Raw genomic sequence first — 17,724 nt, 5'->3', positions numbered from 1 at the left:
TTTCTATATTAAGTTGGAGTAAACTAATTTGAAAATTGCTTATTATTCTGACATCAAAATGTTCAAAATTTCACTGAACCTCGTGCATCAGCCCGTGAAGGGCTGAACTGCTGTATCAGTTACAACCTAAAATTTACCTCGCTTGTATAAGTCAACAGAGCAGATGTGTTGCGCGATAGTTATCCTGCATACGCGCAAATGCCTATATGACTATATCGATATACCAGATCATGTGAGAGCCTGAGTGGCCAATAGCCCTATGCCAGCTGTCAACATTTGCACAAACTGAATCAACGCAACTGGAACAAAAGGGATGGCAATCATGCCGGCCTCAAGGCAAGGGAGACCCATCAAAGATTCAAAACCGCAGACCCCGCCTGCTTCCCTTCATCTCAAACACGGACTCACTTTAGTAGCAACGCACATGACAACCACCACAGCTCAACGGCAGTATACGAATCAAGCAAATCAAAGAAAAACTTTTAAAAATGGGCACCTGACCTCTCCAGGGAAAACAAATAACTTATGCGTTAAAGTATCACCTGCTCAAGCAAAACAATAGACCTTTAAAGTGAATGTACCATCACAACAAACTTAACGATGTGGATATGTATGCTATCGCCTGCTCGAGCAGGAAAAGTATCACCTGCAATAACCTGACCTCTCCAGGAAAAAGAAATAACTTCTACAGAAAAGATCACCTGCTCGAGCACAACAATAGACCTTTAGAGTGAACGTATCATCATGGCAAACATAACGATGTGGATATGCAAAAGCAAGGATATGTATGCAATGAGTTCTCTGGTATTGACTCAGTAAATCGATTGAGAACAAAACTTTGATAGTTGCTATTCTACATTTTCTCAACTGATAGGTGCTGCAGATCTAACAACTCGCAACTCATGAGGTGCAGAACCCCAAACTGCTATTCCCGTCAAAAAAAATCAGCAGCGCCCAGTCCTGAAGGGGCTTCTCAAGGAGTTGGCATATAATCTTATTTGATATAGTAGTAGTATAGCCAACAACCTCCTTTACTCAGGCCTTCAGGTCATCCGACATCGATGAAGGTATACAATGTGTTGCTAGAATGTCTTGAGTAGCAGCTTTCGCAGTTTTTGTCTGGAGAACAACAACCTGCCAGATGATACAAATGTTATTTACCAAGTGTGTAAAATTCACCAGAATTAAACAAAGAGATGGCAAATTGGCGATTTCACTACCTGATCGTAATCCATGTCAAACTTCAAGAATTCCTCGTTGCAATCTTCCACCATGGTCGCCAACTGCTTTAGATTATTTACTGGCTTGCCATTGAACGCACGGACCTATAATGACACCACAAATGCGGATGAGATAATCCAAAAGGGGAAAATTGTTATGCACTCTCGAAAACAGAGAATCTAATTGTGCTATTGTCCCAGAATCACATATAGAACTAAGAATGTCACCAAATTTTAGTACGATTATGGCTTGATGTCTGAAATATATTCAGTCACCCTTCCAGTTCAGAAAGAATGGTGGTTCTTTTAGTTGGGAGTATTTTAAGCTGCAATAATTCCCCATTTGTATCTGATCATTCTGTAATGTCTTCGTTAATCACTAATATCAAATATGTTTTCCCAGTCAACATACTACATTGATTGCTAACTTCTTGTTATACTAAGTACTTTTGACTAGTTCACAGCATTTTCTCATGTCCAATCTTAATGCTTACAAAGAAGTTACAATTAAATCCTTGGTAAATTTTGAGTTTGACTGGCATGCATAAAGAAATCAAAATCGAGGTGCTAAGTTAATCAATGCAACAGGAAAATGCTAAAAACCCTGTGAGATATAGACAGACAGCTTTAATTCTACAAAACAAAAGAATGTAACTTGAAACTCGGAAAATCCTCATTGGGGCCATCAATAATTACCTGAGTATTGACAAGTTCTTCATAACCTATATTGATATCAGCCACAAGCACCTACAGAATCATCAAAGCAAAGCAAGATGGATGAGCTGTGCCATGTAACTGAAAACACTTGTATAACCATTTAACAGAAGAAAAAAAGCTTGAAGACTGCAGACCTGCGACACCACCACAAGCTGCTCATCAGGTGATTGCGCCATTGCATGTAAATGCTTGTCCAACAACTTGACAGGGGCATCAAACTCGTAGTCTTTTCCATACTGATCATTAAGCATTATAGTTATTTTACAATCAAAATCACTACCTCAATTTTTTTAATGGATTGCATAAATTAAGGGGAAAATACATGAGAAGCAGGATTCAAGCGCCATTATGGATAACAACACAAAAACGATATTAGCAGCATGCCTTAAAATTCAAAATTTAGTGCTTCCAACCACTTAAGAACAACTTGGGAACAGGTCGGATTCAATCAACATAGAGAAGCCACATTTCATGTCATTCAGGTGACATATGGAGTCCAGTCAAAATTCCATGTAATCACAAGATTATGTTCACCAAAGCATGACAAGCATAGCCATAGATGACAAATCATTACACTGGAAAATAGGTTTTCTTGAACAGTCAAATTACAAAATAGAAGTAAAGACTAAGCAAGTACAGATTTTTCAAGAATATCTTTAAAAAAGAGATGGTAACTTCAAAGGAATAAAGGACATCTCATGTAAAGCATTATTTCCCCTAAAGTGTATGGCTAAAGATACTTTATTAGCAGCTACTGAATATTTAAGAGGGCATATGATAACGCCAACTATAATTCTATCACAATCAAGCTTTTCCAAGCTGAAAGTAGTGAGTAGGAACTTGGACAACTGAACAACAATGTCATATTTTGATTACTATGTCATGCCTAGGGCTAGAGGGCAGAGGAAAAAGATACCATACCTCAGATCGAAGATATGGAACAGAGACCACCATAAAAACAAAGCCAGCAACAATGTAGTATGATGGTGGCCTGCCCTTTATATGAGCTGGAATGAGTTTTTTGTGGATTGCTAGCTTTATGTTAAATTCGTGAACTTTTGAATTGCGGAGAAGTTTGACATGTGCCTTCTCGCCAGTATACTTCTGTGAAACTAGGTAGCTGAAGCCAATGCGCTCTCCATGCCTGAATGGAACTGGATGCCAATAAAAAGACAAGGGAAAGTAAGTACGTAAGAAAGTAAGTAGAAACGTTTTTTCTTGACTGGTAAGCTAGATTTGTCTGGGAAACATGAAATGGTATCCTCTTAATTAATGAAAAGGTGTGAGTATAACTAATCCAAAACATTCTTATTACTGCATAGAAACCCATCATAGTTCCTCTTTTGTTACGTTATGACATATCAACAGGTGTATACATAATACAGTTATCAAATACTACCTCCCTTCCAAAAAAGAAGGCGTATAAATTCTTTGTGAAGTCAAAAGGTGTAAAGTTTCACCAGACTTGTAGATGTATATAGCATGATGTATCTAATTATACTAATTTTGTATTCTAGATGTTGATAAATTTTTCTATAAGCTTAGTCAAACTTTAAGTTGTTTGACTTTCAGAAAAAATTCCGTGCCTTCCTTTTTGGAATGTGGGTAGTAAAAGTCAGTTAGTGTAAATTCCATAAGTCATAATTTCAGTTATTACTACATCAGACAAATAAACTGAGGAACTACTCATAACAGATGGCTACCGGCCTAGTACTAGTGATGTGGAGTATATTTTCAAGACAAAAGCAGCCCCGTCTGGAAATCCTATAGCCAAACTAAAACTTCTGCCTCCGCCCCCAAATACATGGCATCTATATTTAGTAAAAAAAGTCAATGCTTTATAAGTTTAACCAAATATATAGAAGGGAATATCAAGAACTACAATATCGAAAAAATACATTATGAAAATATATCTTATGGTGGATCTATTGAAGTATTGATACAGATTTGGTATAATAGATCATCATATTTTAGTATATATACTAGTTCGAACTTAGAAAGCACTGGCTTTTTGACAAAATTTATACGGCAAAGCATTTGGGGACAGAGGGAGTATATATAATATGTACAGAAGGAATGGTGTTATTTATAGGTCATGATAACTCATAAGAGATTTTCATTTGATGGACCAACTTAAAACAAACACTTGTATTTCATTGGAATGAGGCATACAATCAAGAACGAGGACTCAAAGGTGTTGGGATGGAGTAGATAATAAGATAGAATGTCATGCAGACATAAGAATACACAATCATAACAAGTAGACAGATGTAAAAATCATGTCAAACAATCTTCCATAACAACAGTGGAAATAACTTGGCAGTTGTGCGAAGCTATCGCAAACCTGTGCCATCATTGGCAATGTCAATGCCATCGAAGCTAAGAATAATATCAGAAGGTTGCATGCATCCAGATTCAGAAGCAGTTGGTTCAATCCTTCTGATACGAACACCCTTTTGGTCAGATTTCATCCCCATTGCTTTACGGAGATCAGGATTTTCCATTTTCTGCCATTCTATCCCAAGTATAGGGAAACCTGACAGAAGAATGCAGAAGATGACAAGATGATCGGATTAAAATTCAGAAGATCATATATGTCAGAAGAGTGCATACTAGATTACTAGTTATGACTTGGAAGCTAATAAAAGAGAAATAACTACTAGCACAAAACAAGATCAATATGGGTGATAAGGAAAACAGTGACTATTTTTGTTCTACTCAAGTTTAAAATACATTAAATCTAGACATACAGGTAATGCAAGTGTGATGCCCAGAATCATGGTTTAAAAGGCGACGCCTTAACGCCTTCTGGTGGGAGTGCGCCTGGACGCATAGGCGCTCAAGGCGCAAGGCGAGGCGACGCCTTCAGTCGAAGCGAAGCGAAGGAAAGGGCTCCGGCCCAGTATACTCAAAGGGCAAAAAAGAATTATCCCCAGCCCAACCGGCCCAACGAGACGGGGATGGACGAGCAAAGACGCGCAGCTCAACCTCGACCTCTCTGTCCCCGCAGCTGCTGCTGCCGTCGGAGTAGGCCATCCGAGATGGGGCAAGGAGGAGGAAGAGGAGGCCGGGTGGAGAGGCAGCCACCGCGGCGCCCGGCGGTGCTGCAGACTCCTAGGACACCCGGAAGGAGATGCCCGGAGGAGGAGATCTGGCGGAGGAGGAGCTGGCCGCCGGAGAAGAGAGAGCTCCTCTCTCTCTCTCAATCCACTCGATTTAGGTCACGGTGTGTTCCCCTCCTTCTCTCCTCTCTTTACCCTCTCAATCCACCCCCCCCATTTGGCCCCAATTTCACTTTTCCCGCCGCCAGCTCTCTTTCCCGCTCACCTGTTGATGGCGTCCCAAGGCGAGCAGAGCGTCCAGAAGCGAGGAAGGCAATGACTTCGACGCCTAGGCGAGGGAATCTGGACGCCTTCGTCAGAAACCAAAGGCGAGCCCAACGCCCTGCCCTCCTCGACCGCTCGGACGCCTAAGCGACGCTTAGGCAACGCCTTTAAAACCATGCCCAGAATCCACCATAATATAGCTTGCAGGTGAATACGGACAAGGTCAAAGGAAGAACAGGAACTAAGGTACTGTCTAATTTTATGCCCATGAGAACCAAGCTTTGCCATAACTAACTTTGGCCAGATTTCTCTACCATTTGGTATGGGGTGCCAAAGATTAGGTAAAGTTCCTTTATATTTGGATCTTAAATTTATTCTCGGAGCAAAACCTGTTTCAAAACTGCAAACAATTTTGACCAGCCAAATTTGATAAAGCCAAAGTTTAGCTTGGTTTACAAGTGCTTTATCAGGAACAACCATTTTATTTATGGAAGTTTAGATTTCTGCCACTAAACCAGACCATCTTCAGTTTGCCCATAATTTCTTTGCAGGATATTGGCATCTGGATGGATTGAGAAGATGTTTGATTTATAGTCTTATAAGAATAACATCCAACAATAGTATATCCATTCACTAATAAGTATGTAAACGGAAGTGGGGAGGGCACTATCTGATCTGTTCTCCATCCCTAGCCACAGCCATGACTGCTAGATAATTTTAGTTATTTTGGTCAAAAACTGAACTCTCAGTGTTGGATGGACCTACCTGAACACTTTGACCAACATGAAAAACAAAAACAAAAGGGAGTGGCAAAAACAGAAGGAAATTCAGTGGAAAATGAACCTAAGGGTCAAGCTAAGAAGACAAATATGTATGTATCCGTTTATAAATGAAATATTTGCACAAAGACAGAAGCACACCATGAGATGCACATTCGGTTTTTAAGTGAAAACTTGTAGTGCTAACCCAAAGATGGAGCTAAAATTCTACTTTTTTAGATAACATCTAAACGAACATTTGTGTATCTTTTTATTAATAGGATAGGCAACACAAATTCAAGAGTTCCAGGCCACGGCATAAGTTGTCGTGTGTCACAACTGTTCACACAACAGAGAACAATAAATTACCACAGGTGCAGCATGTCAAAAAAAAACTAAGACTCTACCTATCACACATCAAAAGACTAAATTCAAAACCATTAAAATGAATTTACTAATTTAGAGTTTACCAGAATTCGAAAACAACATTTTGCTACAAATATTGATTTTGCTCCTGTCTAATATGTGTCAACACTGAAACGTTAGGACCATGCACACCTTATGAGGCATTTGTCCCCTTTATAAAGGATACAGATAATAACCATGTTACTCATTTTGCAATCATAATGGCATGGAAGCTGATAGAGGACACTACGACATACAAAAGAGTTACCTACATACATGAACTGCATTTTGCATTCTAAGCTGTTAGAACAATTAGTTCCTAAGCAGATCAAAATATTTGCATATATGTCTACATCAGATATTCCTCCGACACAAACCCATTCCATTCACGCCCCATCATAATATAACCATTATTTATTTATTTTGACCTGATAATACACACAATCACATATTAAGCGTAGTTTACAGAAACTACATCATAAGCAACAGAGAAATAGGCAACATTACCAGTGTACTCTCCAGATTTCTCATAGTCTTGAATGAAGTGCTTAATAACTGGGGTGGGTATAACATAGCCTATGTTTTCTGCATCTTCATGTTTAAGAGACTGAAAAGCTATACCAACACATTTGCCCTGATCATTAAAAGCAGGGCCCCCAGAGTTTCCAGAATTTATAGCTGCATCTATCTGTTCAAAAGTAAGACTGGGGTTACAGATGTTTGAGGAGACAGTTAATCATTATTCCATGAATTAAAGAAAAGTCTACACAATCTGCGAAAAATAAAGATAAATAAAAATGCAACGAGATTAGAAAATATACCTGTAATCCAAGAAGTTCTGTAGAACCATGGACATATGAGAGTATTTCTATCCTAGATACTACACCACTTGTCACGGAAATTGTATCTCCTCCAATAGGGTAACCAACAACAGTGACAGCATCCTGAAGTGTTGGCAGTGATCCAAACTCCAATGGTGAAACCCCTTTCCAGAATTCATCATCGTCGACGGTTAACAGTGCTGAAATGGAAAATTGGACAGGCCGATTGTGATTATCAAATCATTGAATTAGATAAAGAAAGATCTAATTTAAACCTAATTGCATTGCACAGACAAATGTCATTCCATTGGATGGTGCAAGAGGCCCACTAGGCATCATAACAAATAATCCACGGTCAGAGAATGTTTGTCAAGCTCCATGTACGTTGCAGGCTGACACAGAAAAGAAAAAAAAGAGGCGAATGCGGGAATGCATACCAATGTCGCACTCGTTGCCAATGGCAAGGACGGTGGCGAGGTACTTGGTGTCTGAGCCGCGCTTCTTGAGCTTGACCTGGGTGTAGTGCTCGACGGAGTGGGCGTTGGTGAGCACCCTTCGCCCGGCAATGACAAACCCACTGCTGCTGGAGCTGTACTGCCGCTTGCGCTGCCACGGCATGGAGAAGTTGGGCTCCGTGTGCACGCAGAAGACCTTGACCACGGCGTCCATGGACGGCATGACCCTGGCCACCTGCTCCCACCGCAGCGGCTCGACGGCGGGGACGGAGTCCACCTTGACGTTGGCCGCCGCCTTCTGCGCGCCGCGCCGCGTCGGGGAGGGGGCGCGGGGGGGCACGTCGGCGTCGGACGGGAGCTCGTGGCGGCCGCGTCGGGACTTGCGGCCGCGGCCGCGGGGGCCGGAGGAGGAGCCCGGGTCGGGAGTGTCGACGGCGGCGGCGAGGGGCGACGAGGGGTGGTCGTTGTCGGGGGAGGCGGCGGGCGGCGGCTTGGGCTTGCGGCCGCGCTTGGGCTTGGGCGAGGGGGCGGAGTCGTGGTTGGCATTGTCGGGGGCGGGGGCGGCGACGGCGATGGCCGGCGGCTTGGGCTTGCGGCCGCGCTTGCGCTTGGGAGCCTCGTGGCTGTCCATGTCTGACGGGAAGCTAGGGTTTCATGCAGCTGGGAAGCGAGGGTGTTACAAAAAGGGAGCGACGGGTCGAGTTTGGGCCGGCCAGTGCATGGTGCGGTCTGGGTCGAATCTCAAAATCGAGCCCGAATGAGGCTGTATTCCCCTCAAAAAACAAATGAGACTGTTTGTTCATCATAAGAGATGGTAAATCCAGAGAGGATGAATAGATTTCTAAAAAAAAAAATCTTTTGCAAGTTTAAGCTTTGCAGAATATAATAAAGTAATCTAATGCAAACTAGGTGAGGCAACCTACATGATGAAACAAGATACTCAAGCATGAAGGCTATCACACAAGTAAATAACACAAGTAAAGAGATCAGTTATAAATAACCGAGGCACGCAAAGACGAAGATATATTCCCGTGTTCCCTTCCTTTGCAAGAAGGTATGTCACGTTTGGAGAGGTGTGGGTCCCACGAAGGACTTCCCAAACGCCACGAAGGCTCACCTTCTTCTCCGAAGCCTATCTAATGAAGGAATAGCTCACTCACTTGTGGTAGACTTTAAAGGTAGCCTACAAACCCTCACAAACTTCTTCTTGGAGCAAATCCACAACCCTGATGCTTCTGAGTGACACTAGACACCTAGGGTTTCCACAAAACCCAAAAGTAACAAGCTAGCTCGATGAACTCAAGGGAGAATGAGATTTGGCTTGGTGGAATCGTAGATCTAGGCCTCCTCAAACTTTTCCCCAAAGGGATTTGAGTTTGGTTGGAGGAGGAGGGAGATCTGAAGGTTTTGGAGCTCAACAATGGAGTATGAGAGAGAGAGAGAGAGAAATATCTTGAGCTTTTGCACTGGTCACCTTACCTCTTCAAGGAAGAAGAAGTGGCTTATATAGTCCTCCCGAGAAAAAGAGTCGTTTGAAGCCAGAGTCGAGGCACCCGGCAGAGGACCCGGCGGGTACCAAAAATTCCGGTATACCAACCAGCATGCCGGGCTACATACCGGGATGCCCGGCAGCAGCACTCGGCATGCCGGGTTGTGTGTCGACCTACCTAGAACAGTGGTTCCTCCTCCCGAACCCTATGCCATGGTTCCCAACTTTGCTCAAACGAAAAGTTTCTTGGAACAACTATACCACTCAGCATTTTTGGTGTGAAGAATATGTGGTAGGATGTGTATATATGGCTTTGGCAAACATCCCCATTAAGCTCATCGAGACCGCCCCTCTTAATAGAGTGGTGAATCCTATAGACTCAAATATAACCAATAGAGAAAATAGCCAAAACACCATCGCTTCTTGATATCATCAATTGGGGGGTCTCTCACCACCTTGCAACCTCGTATGCGGACTAAAACCCTTTCTCACCACCTTGCAACCTCGTATGCGGACTAAAACCTCTGTATACACTTATAGAAATCATTAGTCCACAAAATAGCTCTGGTGTCATTATTAACCAAAATAATGGTTAAGGGTAAAATACCCTTACAATCTCCCCTTTTTGGTTAACGATGACAAACCGAGCTAGAGTCATAAAAAGATATTATGATGAACTTAAACAAAAGTTTTCGTAGAAGATATTAGGTAAGCTCCCCCATAATATATGCACTTGGAGAATTTGTGTTTGAATGCAAAGTGCAACAATTGAGTATATGAGAAGCTCCCCTATTATCTTTAGGGAACAAGCATGACATAGACAAGATAAAGCAAGGATATCTAAGTAATAGAGATATAGCATAGCATAGATAGATAGATATCCAAGATACATATAGCATACTACATACTTGTCCATCACACAAATTTAAAGTAAATTATTCCAACTAAAGATAGCAAATGGTAGCACAAGCCAATAAGAACCAAATGACATAGCAAGGCTTGTGCATACGGAGAACCCCGGAAAACCCCGGCAAGGAACCCGTAAATCTAAGACCCTACTCCCTTCTCCCCTTGGCATCGGAACACCAAAAAGGGATACGGAGTGAGATGGGTACTAGTGCATCCCAAGGAAAGAGCAGTTGCGTCCACGAACAAGGCGATGACTAGGACTCCTCGGAAGTCTCCTCCTCTTCTTCAATGCCACCGCCACTATATCCGGCAAACATGGCATCATCAAGAGGTAGCATACGATAGTTGAAGTGGGCAATAGGGGCCATCTCAGGGGGGATCCTCGGGCATCTCGAGCCCACGAGCACTGAAGTCCTCCCGAATAAGGTCGCGGTTGCTTTGAGCCAACCGAAGGCCTTGGAGTTCACATCATAGGACTGCTTGCACATAGCAAAGAGAGTCTAGAAGAACTTAGCAGCCCCCTTCTTGGGCTTCACAGAGCTAGAGCTAGAGGCCATCAAAGGGTCATGGCGTCGCTTGATGACTGGCTCTGAGGATGCTGCAGCTGGACGCATACACGGAACCTCGGGAGTGTCACGACGAAGAGGCGACTCAATAAGGGCATGCCGCTCACGACGCCCTACCAACGTAGTGGCAGGAACGACCGTATGAAGCAAACGCTACACATAAGCAAAATAGTTGGGAGACACCCTTTTCTCCACTGCCCTCTTCAGCTCAAGATAGATATAGTCCGGCGCATCAATCTTCAGTTGGTGATTCGGGTGAGTATAGAACAAAAGATTCTTGGCATACCGACGGCAAGCATGAAAGTCACCCGCCTTGCTGACAATAGTGCAACGGTAAATCATGTCCACGGTGTTGTAGAAGTAGTACATAGAAGTAATCTGAGGAATCGGAGGAGATGGAACGGCTGAGGGGTAGCAGAAGGCAATAAAGGCATCATGCATAGACCCTTCCTTCACTATGGATGCGAAAGCTGCCGCGCAGATCCCCTGTGTACCCAAGTGCAGTCTGAAACTGGTCATAGTTAATAGTGAATTGATATCCGCCCGACATCCAAGTAATGTGCCTCTGAGTTGTGTTGTGGAAGTAGGTTGTGCAGAAAAACTGGCTGACAAGCTCCGGTAGATAATCTTCCTCAATGGTGACAAGCGGCCACAGGTTCATCTTCTTCAAGGCGATATCGACATACTTGAAATCATCATGCTTGTGCATATCGTGAAATGCAACATTAAGGCGTCTGGGCTTCACAGAAGATTCCGGCTGAATCGGCTCATAAAACTTTTCCCACATGACAAACTGAGCTTTTGTCCAAAAGCGTATGTCTTCTGTGAACGGTGGGTCATCAGTCACATATGGATTATCCTACCGCAGGTTGGTCCAAATGTACATCTCACACGTCTTTAGATCAACATTGGGAACATAGTTGGGATCACGACGCTCAACTTCTTGAGTAAATCTGCATAGTCAACATCCTCATCTTCCCCGGAACTAGGAGTTGGTGCTTTCTTTCTTTTGGCCTTGTGCTTGGTACGGGTACCACCCCAGCTGCCACCAGTCTCAACCATGTGGTCTTTGCCCTGACGGGATTTCGGAAGAACAAAGTCCAAGTCAGCCACCTCATCACATGTGCAAGAAGAGAGCATAGAGGAGCAGCACAGATATGTGTACATGCCCGAGAAACAGAGGCCAAAACGAAGAAAATTTTGCAACAGTGATTTTTCGGAGACAACAGAGGCCACCCGGCATGGGACCCGGCATGCCGGACCAGAGACCTGGTTACCCGGCAGCAACACCCGGCATGATGGGTGGGGTGCCGAGTAACTCGGCGGGAGGCTCGGTCTGCCGGGCGGTGTATCGGAATTTTTGAGAGAAAAAATCCCAAATCATCTTCCCTCTTGTTTGCTCCAAAAATTGCTCATAAACTTTTGCAAAACTAACTAGGATGAAGTGAGAGTCATGAATAGAAGTGGTTGACTCCCTAAGGGCACAAGATCTAACCCTAAATCCTCAAGTTCATATGATGGGTAACAAAAAGGAAGAACACTTCAGGAGGGGGATGAAGACAAGATGAAGTTATCCGAAAACATGCTCTCCTTGCCCTAACTTGGCAGAGAAGAGCTTCTAATGGAGGAAGCCTTGGTGGGTGGAAATCCAAAGTCCTCCCAAATGGCTTGACCAAACTTGAATCCCTTTGGTGGAGATGCTCCAAATGATGAGGGGAGCAAGGGGAAGGGGTGGATTTGGAGCTCCAAGGGTTGAAATAATATCCTTGAAGATGGGGAGGTGTGGTAATGGTGGCAATGGTGGAGAGATGAGATGGGGAAGAAAGGGGAACCAAAGGGTAACCCTAACTTACCCAGGGAATAAGTAAATTTTGCCACGCGAGAGTTCGGTAGCTGATCCGGTACCACCGGGTCGAGAGCCGACCAACTCGGCACCCAGCTCGACATGCCGGGCCAGGCACCTGATAGATTAAGAGCAAGACTCAGATCGGCTGGTCAAGCAGAAATTCCAAGCAGAAAGACTCGATAGGCCGGGTTAGGTACCAAAAATCCTAAGCAACCTCCTTTTTGTTAGAATTTTCAAGGTGGTCATGCACATATAGAGATGAAGGATAGAGTAGGTTGGATTAGAGAAAGTTCAGATTCTAGACATGCCCATTGGTAAAAACAAAATCAAATTGCAACAATGAGCATGGTTTCGAATTAGGAAAGAACCGAAAGAGAAACTTCAAAGATAAGATATGGCACTTAAGTTCATAAGGCCTCAAAAATATGAGTAAGTGATGGTGTTTCCGTGAGAGTTGGCAATGGTGTTTGACACCGTTGGGGAACCCCAAGAGGAAGGTGTGATGAGCACAGCAGCAAGTTTTCCCTCAGTAGGAAACCAAGGTTTAATCGACCAGTAGGATAAAGGAGTGACTTCTGAAGGTGTTTCTAGCTAACTATTGACATGACGCACTACTAGCGTTAGCAACAACGTGGAACTTGCACACAACGCAACCAAAATACTTGCCCCAACTCACAGTGAGGTTGTCAATCTCACCGGTTTTGCTGAACACAAAGGATTAAACGTAACGAGTGGAAAGAGATGTTTGCAGTGGAATCTATTATATACTAAAAGCAAAATAAGGATGTTCAATCGAGACACCACGTTAATCCACATATACTAAAATTATATGATTCGTAGATCTTAAATATAACGGTTAAGATTTAAAGCTACAAAAAGTTACGTAAAATATAGTCACGTACAACCTGACACACAGATGCAATAAGTGGCACATACGAAAGATTTCTGGGCGGAACAAACGACATGGACTGGCCCGTAGTTCGTTGGCTATTAGAGCCAAAATAAATAAAAAAGCTCACGTGAAAAAATAATCAAAAAAGAGTCCGGCCGGCCGGTTGCCTGCATCCGTTAGTTAGCTAATAAAGATGTCTAATGTTGTACGTTTTAGTTTGACCGGTTCTGTTTCTTTTTTATCTGTACCGATTCAAACTAGCGCTCTATAAAGCCATGCATGAAAAGTTTAAAAAGCCATCTACTTAAAGCAGTGTGTTGTAAAGTATTAATGAAATATTAGCTGCAATGAATCGAATAACACACATGTGTAGTACTCCTTCATTTTCAAAAATAAGTATTGTATATATTTAGACATATTTTTGTTATAGATCTATCCGAATCTAGATAAAGTTACGGTGCTTATTTTAAAACAGGGGAAGGAACTATTAATATTTAAGACATCTTTAATTTTGAAGATTAAAAAATATAAAAATAGTAAAACACAAGATTTGAGTTCATGGGATTCTCCAAAACTGTATTTGTGCAAACAAAAGATTAATTTTGAGAGCTTTAAATGAGATGGAAAGTTCTTTTTATACAAATTTAGAGAAGGTCAATCGTTCAAAAAACTAACTCCAATACTCGGTAAAAATGTAACGAAAAACCTATGACTCAAATAGTCACTAACGAAAAGAAGGCTGCTATCGATTCCACATGATAGGAGCAAAGTCGCGACATGATTGCACATTAGGAGGTAACAATTAACAAAGCATAAACTTTAATGCCATAGCTAAACTACACTGGGAAGATTATTGGTGCCTCTCTCACATCTCTAAGCCACAAAGGTGAAGGATACATGACAAAGATTCAAATGAGTTCTTTTATGGAACAGGAAATGACAGAGAGCAGGTTCAACACGAGGTGAATTCGGGAGTCAAAGAGGTAACTGGGTTGATCCATGAAAGATTCTTCTGGTCATGCATCTAGGAAAAACTTAAAAATTCCACGCTAACATAAATCAAAATGATGTCCTTACAAACTCCAATGAGGAAAGAGAGAGATCCTACATGCATATTTTTCTTTAAAAATAGAGATAAGTCATAACATTAATCCACCTTAATATGTAAATTTGCAAATTTACCAAATATCCACTAAAATTACAATAAAATTTAACAGGGGTACTCATGATCCAATCTTTTTCATGAAATAAAAAAATATGTGGTAACCAGCCTAATTGACAAATTTATTAGTGCACCCCAACCGATAGATATTCATAAGTGCAAATAAGCAGATCATGGTGAATGCTTCACCATAATATTAACTATCCATATAACGAAAGTAATATACTTTAAAATTAAAATATGATAGAAAAGCACACTATATGGTAGATGAAGGATATAAATAGTAGAAGTTCTCCCAAAAGCAAAACATTTGATCATCAATCTAGAAGACCCTCATTTTTTAGTAGGAAAGAAATAATAGATATTCATAACTATAAATAAACAAGATAAAAAACAACATACAATCATATAAAATATATTTTATACATAGGTGATACTTATTTAGTAGGAATTTTGGCTACAAATGTATTATTCGCCATGGCTTACTGTAAAAGGCAATTTTCAATAAAGTATTTTTATGATAATTTTGACAGTAGATCGGTATGATTATCTTCTCTCTAAGAAAAATAAAGATGACGCCCTCGCATTTGCGAGGGCCACCATGCTAGTTAAAGAGAACAATGCTTGCACAAAGTAAACATAACAGGATTGCAGTAGATGAATTTATCAGTGTAAAGGAAAAGGATCGGGGTCCACAATTCACTAGATGTGTCTCTCCATAAAGATAAATAACATGCTGGGTGAACAAATTACAGTTGGGCAATTGACAAAATAAAGACCGTACATGACAAGATGATTACTATGAGATTCGTTTGGTCATTACAACATAATACATAGACCGTAATCCAACTGCGTCTATGACTAATAATCCACCTTCTGGTTATCGTCTGAACCCCTTCCATTATTAAGTTGCAAGCAACAGATTATCGCATTAAGCAATGTGTGTAAAGTAAAGAATAAAATTACCCTGGGATAAAACATTATTGTTTTCTCCCTAGTAGCAACAACGCATCTACAATCTTAGAAGTTATTGTCACTCTTCCAGAAAACTAGAGGCATGAACCTACTATCAAGCATAAATACTCCCTCTTGGAGTCACCAACATTTACTTGGCCAGAGTATCTACTAGCAACGGAGAGCATGCAAGATCACAAATAACATATGACAAGAATATATAATCGATCTCAACATAGTATTCAATATTCATCGGATCCCAGCAAACACAACATGTAGCATTACATAAAGATGATCTTGATCATGATAGGTAACTCACAAGATCTAAACATGAGACACAAATTGGAGAAAACAACCATCTAGCTACTGCTATGGACCCATAGTCCAGGGTTGAACTACTCACGCATCACTTCGGAGATGGGCATGGCGATGTAGATGCCTCCGGTGATGATCTCCCCCTCCGGAGGGTGCCGAGAAGAGCTTCAGAACCCTCCCGAGCTAGGGTCGGCGATGGTGGTGATGTCTACGCCCCCCTCCTTTTCCTGTAGACAGTGTTGGGCCTCCAAGAGCAGAGGTTTGTAGGACAGCAGCAAGTTTTCCCTTAAGTGGATCACCCAAGGTTTATCGAACTCAGGGAGGAAGAGGTCAAAGATATCCCTCTCATGCAACCCTGCAACCACAAAGCAAGAAGTCTCTTGTGTCCCCAACACACCAAATAGGTGCACTAGTTCGGCGAAGAGATAGTGAAATACAGGTGGTATGAATATATATGAGCAGTAGCAACGGTGCCGTAAAAATAGCTTGTGGCGTGTAGTTGATGGTGATAGTATTGCAAAGAGGTAACGCAAGAAACAAAGAAACAAGTAGCGATAGCAGTATTTAGGAACAAGGCCTAGGGATTACACTTTCACTAGTGGACACTCTCAACATTGATCACATAACAGAATAGATAAATGCATACTCTACACTCTTGTTGGATGATGAACACATTGCGTAGGATTACACGAACCCTCAATGCCGGAGTTAACAAGCTCCACAATTCAATGTTCATATTTAAGTAACCTTAGAGTGTAAGATAGATCAAAAGACTAAACCAAGTACTAACATAGCATGCACACTGTCACCTTCATGCATATGTAGGAGGAATAGATCACATCAATACTGTCATAGCAATAGTTAACTTCGCAATCTACAAGAGATCATGATCATAGCATAAACCAAGTACTAACACGGATGCACACACTGTCACCATTACATCGTGTAGGAGGAATAGACTACTTTAATAACATCACTAGAGTAGCACATAGAATAGTAGTGATACAAAACTCATATGAATCTCAATCATGTAAAGCAGCTCATGAGATTATTGTATTGAGGTACATGGGAGAGAGATGAACCACATAGCTACAGCGGAGCCCTCAGCCTCGGGGGTGGATTACTCCCTCCTCATCATGGAGGCAGCGATGGCGGTGAAGATGGCGGTGGAGACGGCGGTGGAGATGGCTCCGGGGGCAATTCCCCGTCCCGGCAGGGTGCCGGAACAGAGACTTCTGTCCCCCGAATTGGAGTTTCGCGATGGCGGCGGCGTCACAGTAACTTTTCTGGAGTTTCGTCAATTGGTACTGCGTTTTTAGGTCGAAAGGGGTTTTATAGGCGAAGAGGCGGCGCAAGGGGGCGCCTGGGGGCTCCACACCATAGGCTGGCGCGGGCCCAGGCCAGGCCGCGCCGCCTTATGGTGTGGTGGCCCTCTGGCCCCTCTCCGACTCTTCTTCGGTGTTCTGGAGCCTTCCGGGAAAAATAGGAGGTTTGGCGTTGATTTCGTCCAATTCCGAGAATATTGCCCGAACAGCCTTTCTGGAACCAAAAACAGCAGAAAACAGCAACTGGCCTTTCGGCATCTCGTCAATAGGTTAGTTCTGGAAAACGCATAATAATGACATAAAGTGTGAACAAAACATGTTGGTATTGTCATAAAACAAGCATGGAACATCAGAAATTATAGATACGTTGGAGACGTATCAGCATCCCCAAGCTTAGTTCCTACTCGTCCTCGAGTAGGTAAACGATAAAAGATAATTTCTGAGGTGACATGCTACCAACATAATCTTAATCATACCATTGTAAATCTTATGAGATGAATGCAATGATTAGAAACAACGTAAATGCAATGACTAAACAATTGAATCATATAGCAAAGACTTTTC

The 17,724-nt window shown here is 42.2% G+C and overlaps 1 protein-coding gene across 1 annotated transcript; it reads right to left on the bottom strand.

Moving 5' to 3' along the window:
• Positions 1 to 784: 784 nt before the first annotated feature.
• On the bottom strand, positions 785 to 8,361 carry LOC127317518 (protease Do-like 9). Its single transcript, XM_051348075.2, has 9 exons — positions 7,685 to 8,361; positions 7,248 to 7,447; positions 6,934 to 7,114; positions 4,282 to 4,473; positions 2,859 to 3,091; positions 2,072 to 2,173; positions 1,917 to 1,967; positions 1,221 to 1,325; positions 785 to 1,134 (listed from the first exon to the last, which is right to left on the bottom strand). Exons 1-9 carry the CDS (start codon positions 8,331 to 8,333, stop codon positions 1,036 to 1,038), a joined length of 1,812 nt encoding a protein of 603 aa, XP_051204035.1. The 5' UTR covers positions 8,334 to 8,361; the 3' UTR covers positions 785 to 1,035.
• Positions 8,362 to 17,724: the final 9,363 nt, after the last annotated feature.

Source organism: Lolium perenne, chromosome 7, assembly GCF_019359855.2.
Source record: "Lolium perenne isolate Kyuss_39 chromosome 7, Kyuss_2.0, whole genome shotgun sequence".
In the NCBI taxonomy this organism is placed as follows: domain Eukaryota; kingdom Viridiplantae; phylum Streptophyta; class Magnoliopsida; order Poales; family Poaceae; genus Lolium; species Lolium perenne.
Note: the sequence above shows the minus strand (reverse complement) of the source record. Positions and strands in the feature narration are given on the sequence as shown.

Excerpts from the sequence above, each read along its gene's own strand:
- LOC127317518 (XM_051348075.2), bottom strand. The coding sequence starts at position 8,333 with ATGGACAGCCACGAGGCTCCCAAGCGCAAGCGCGGCCGCAAGCCCAAG. Across the intron at positions 3,092-4,281 it reads CATTGCCAATGATGGCACAG|TTCCATTCAGGCATGGAGAG; the intron begins GTTTGCGATAGC and ends ATTGGCATCCAG. Across the intron at positions 1,135-1,220 it reads TTGACATGGATTACGATCAG|GTTGTTGTTCTCCAGACAAA; the intron begins GTAGTGAAATCG and ends ATCATCTGGCAG.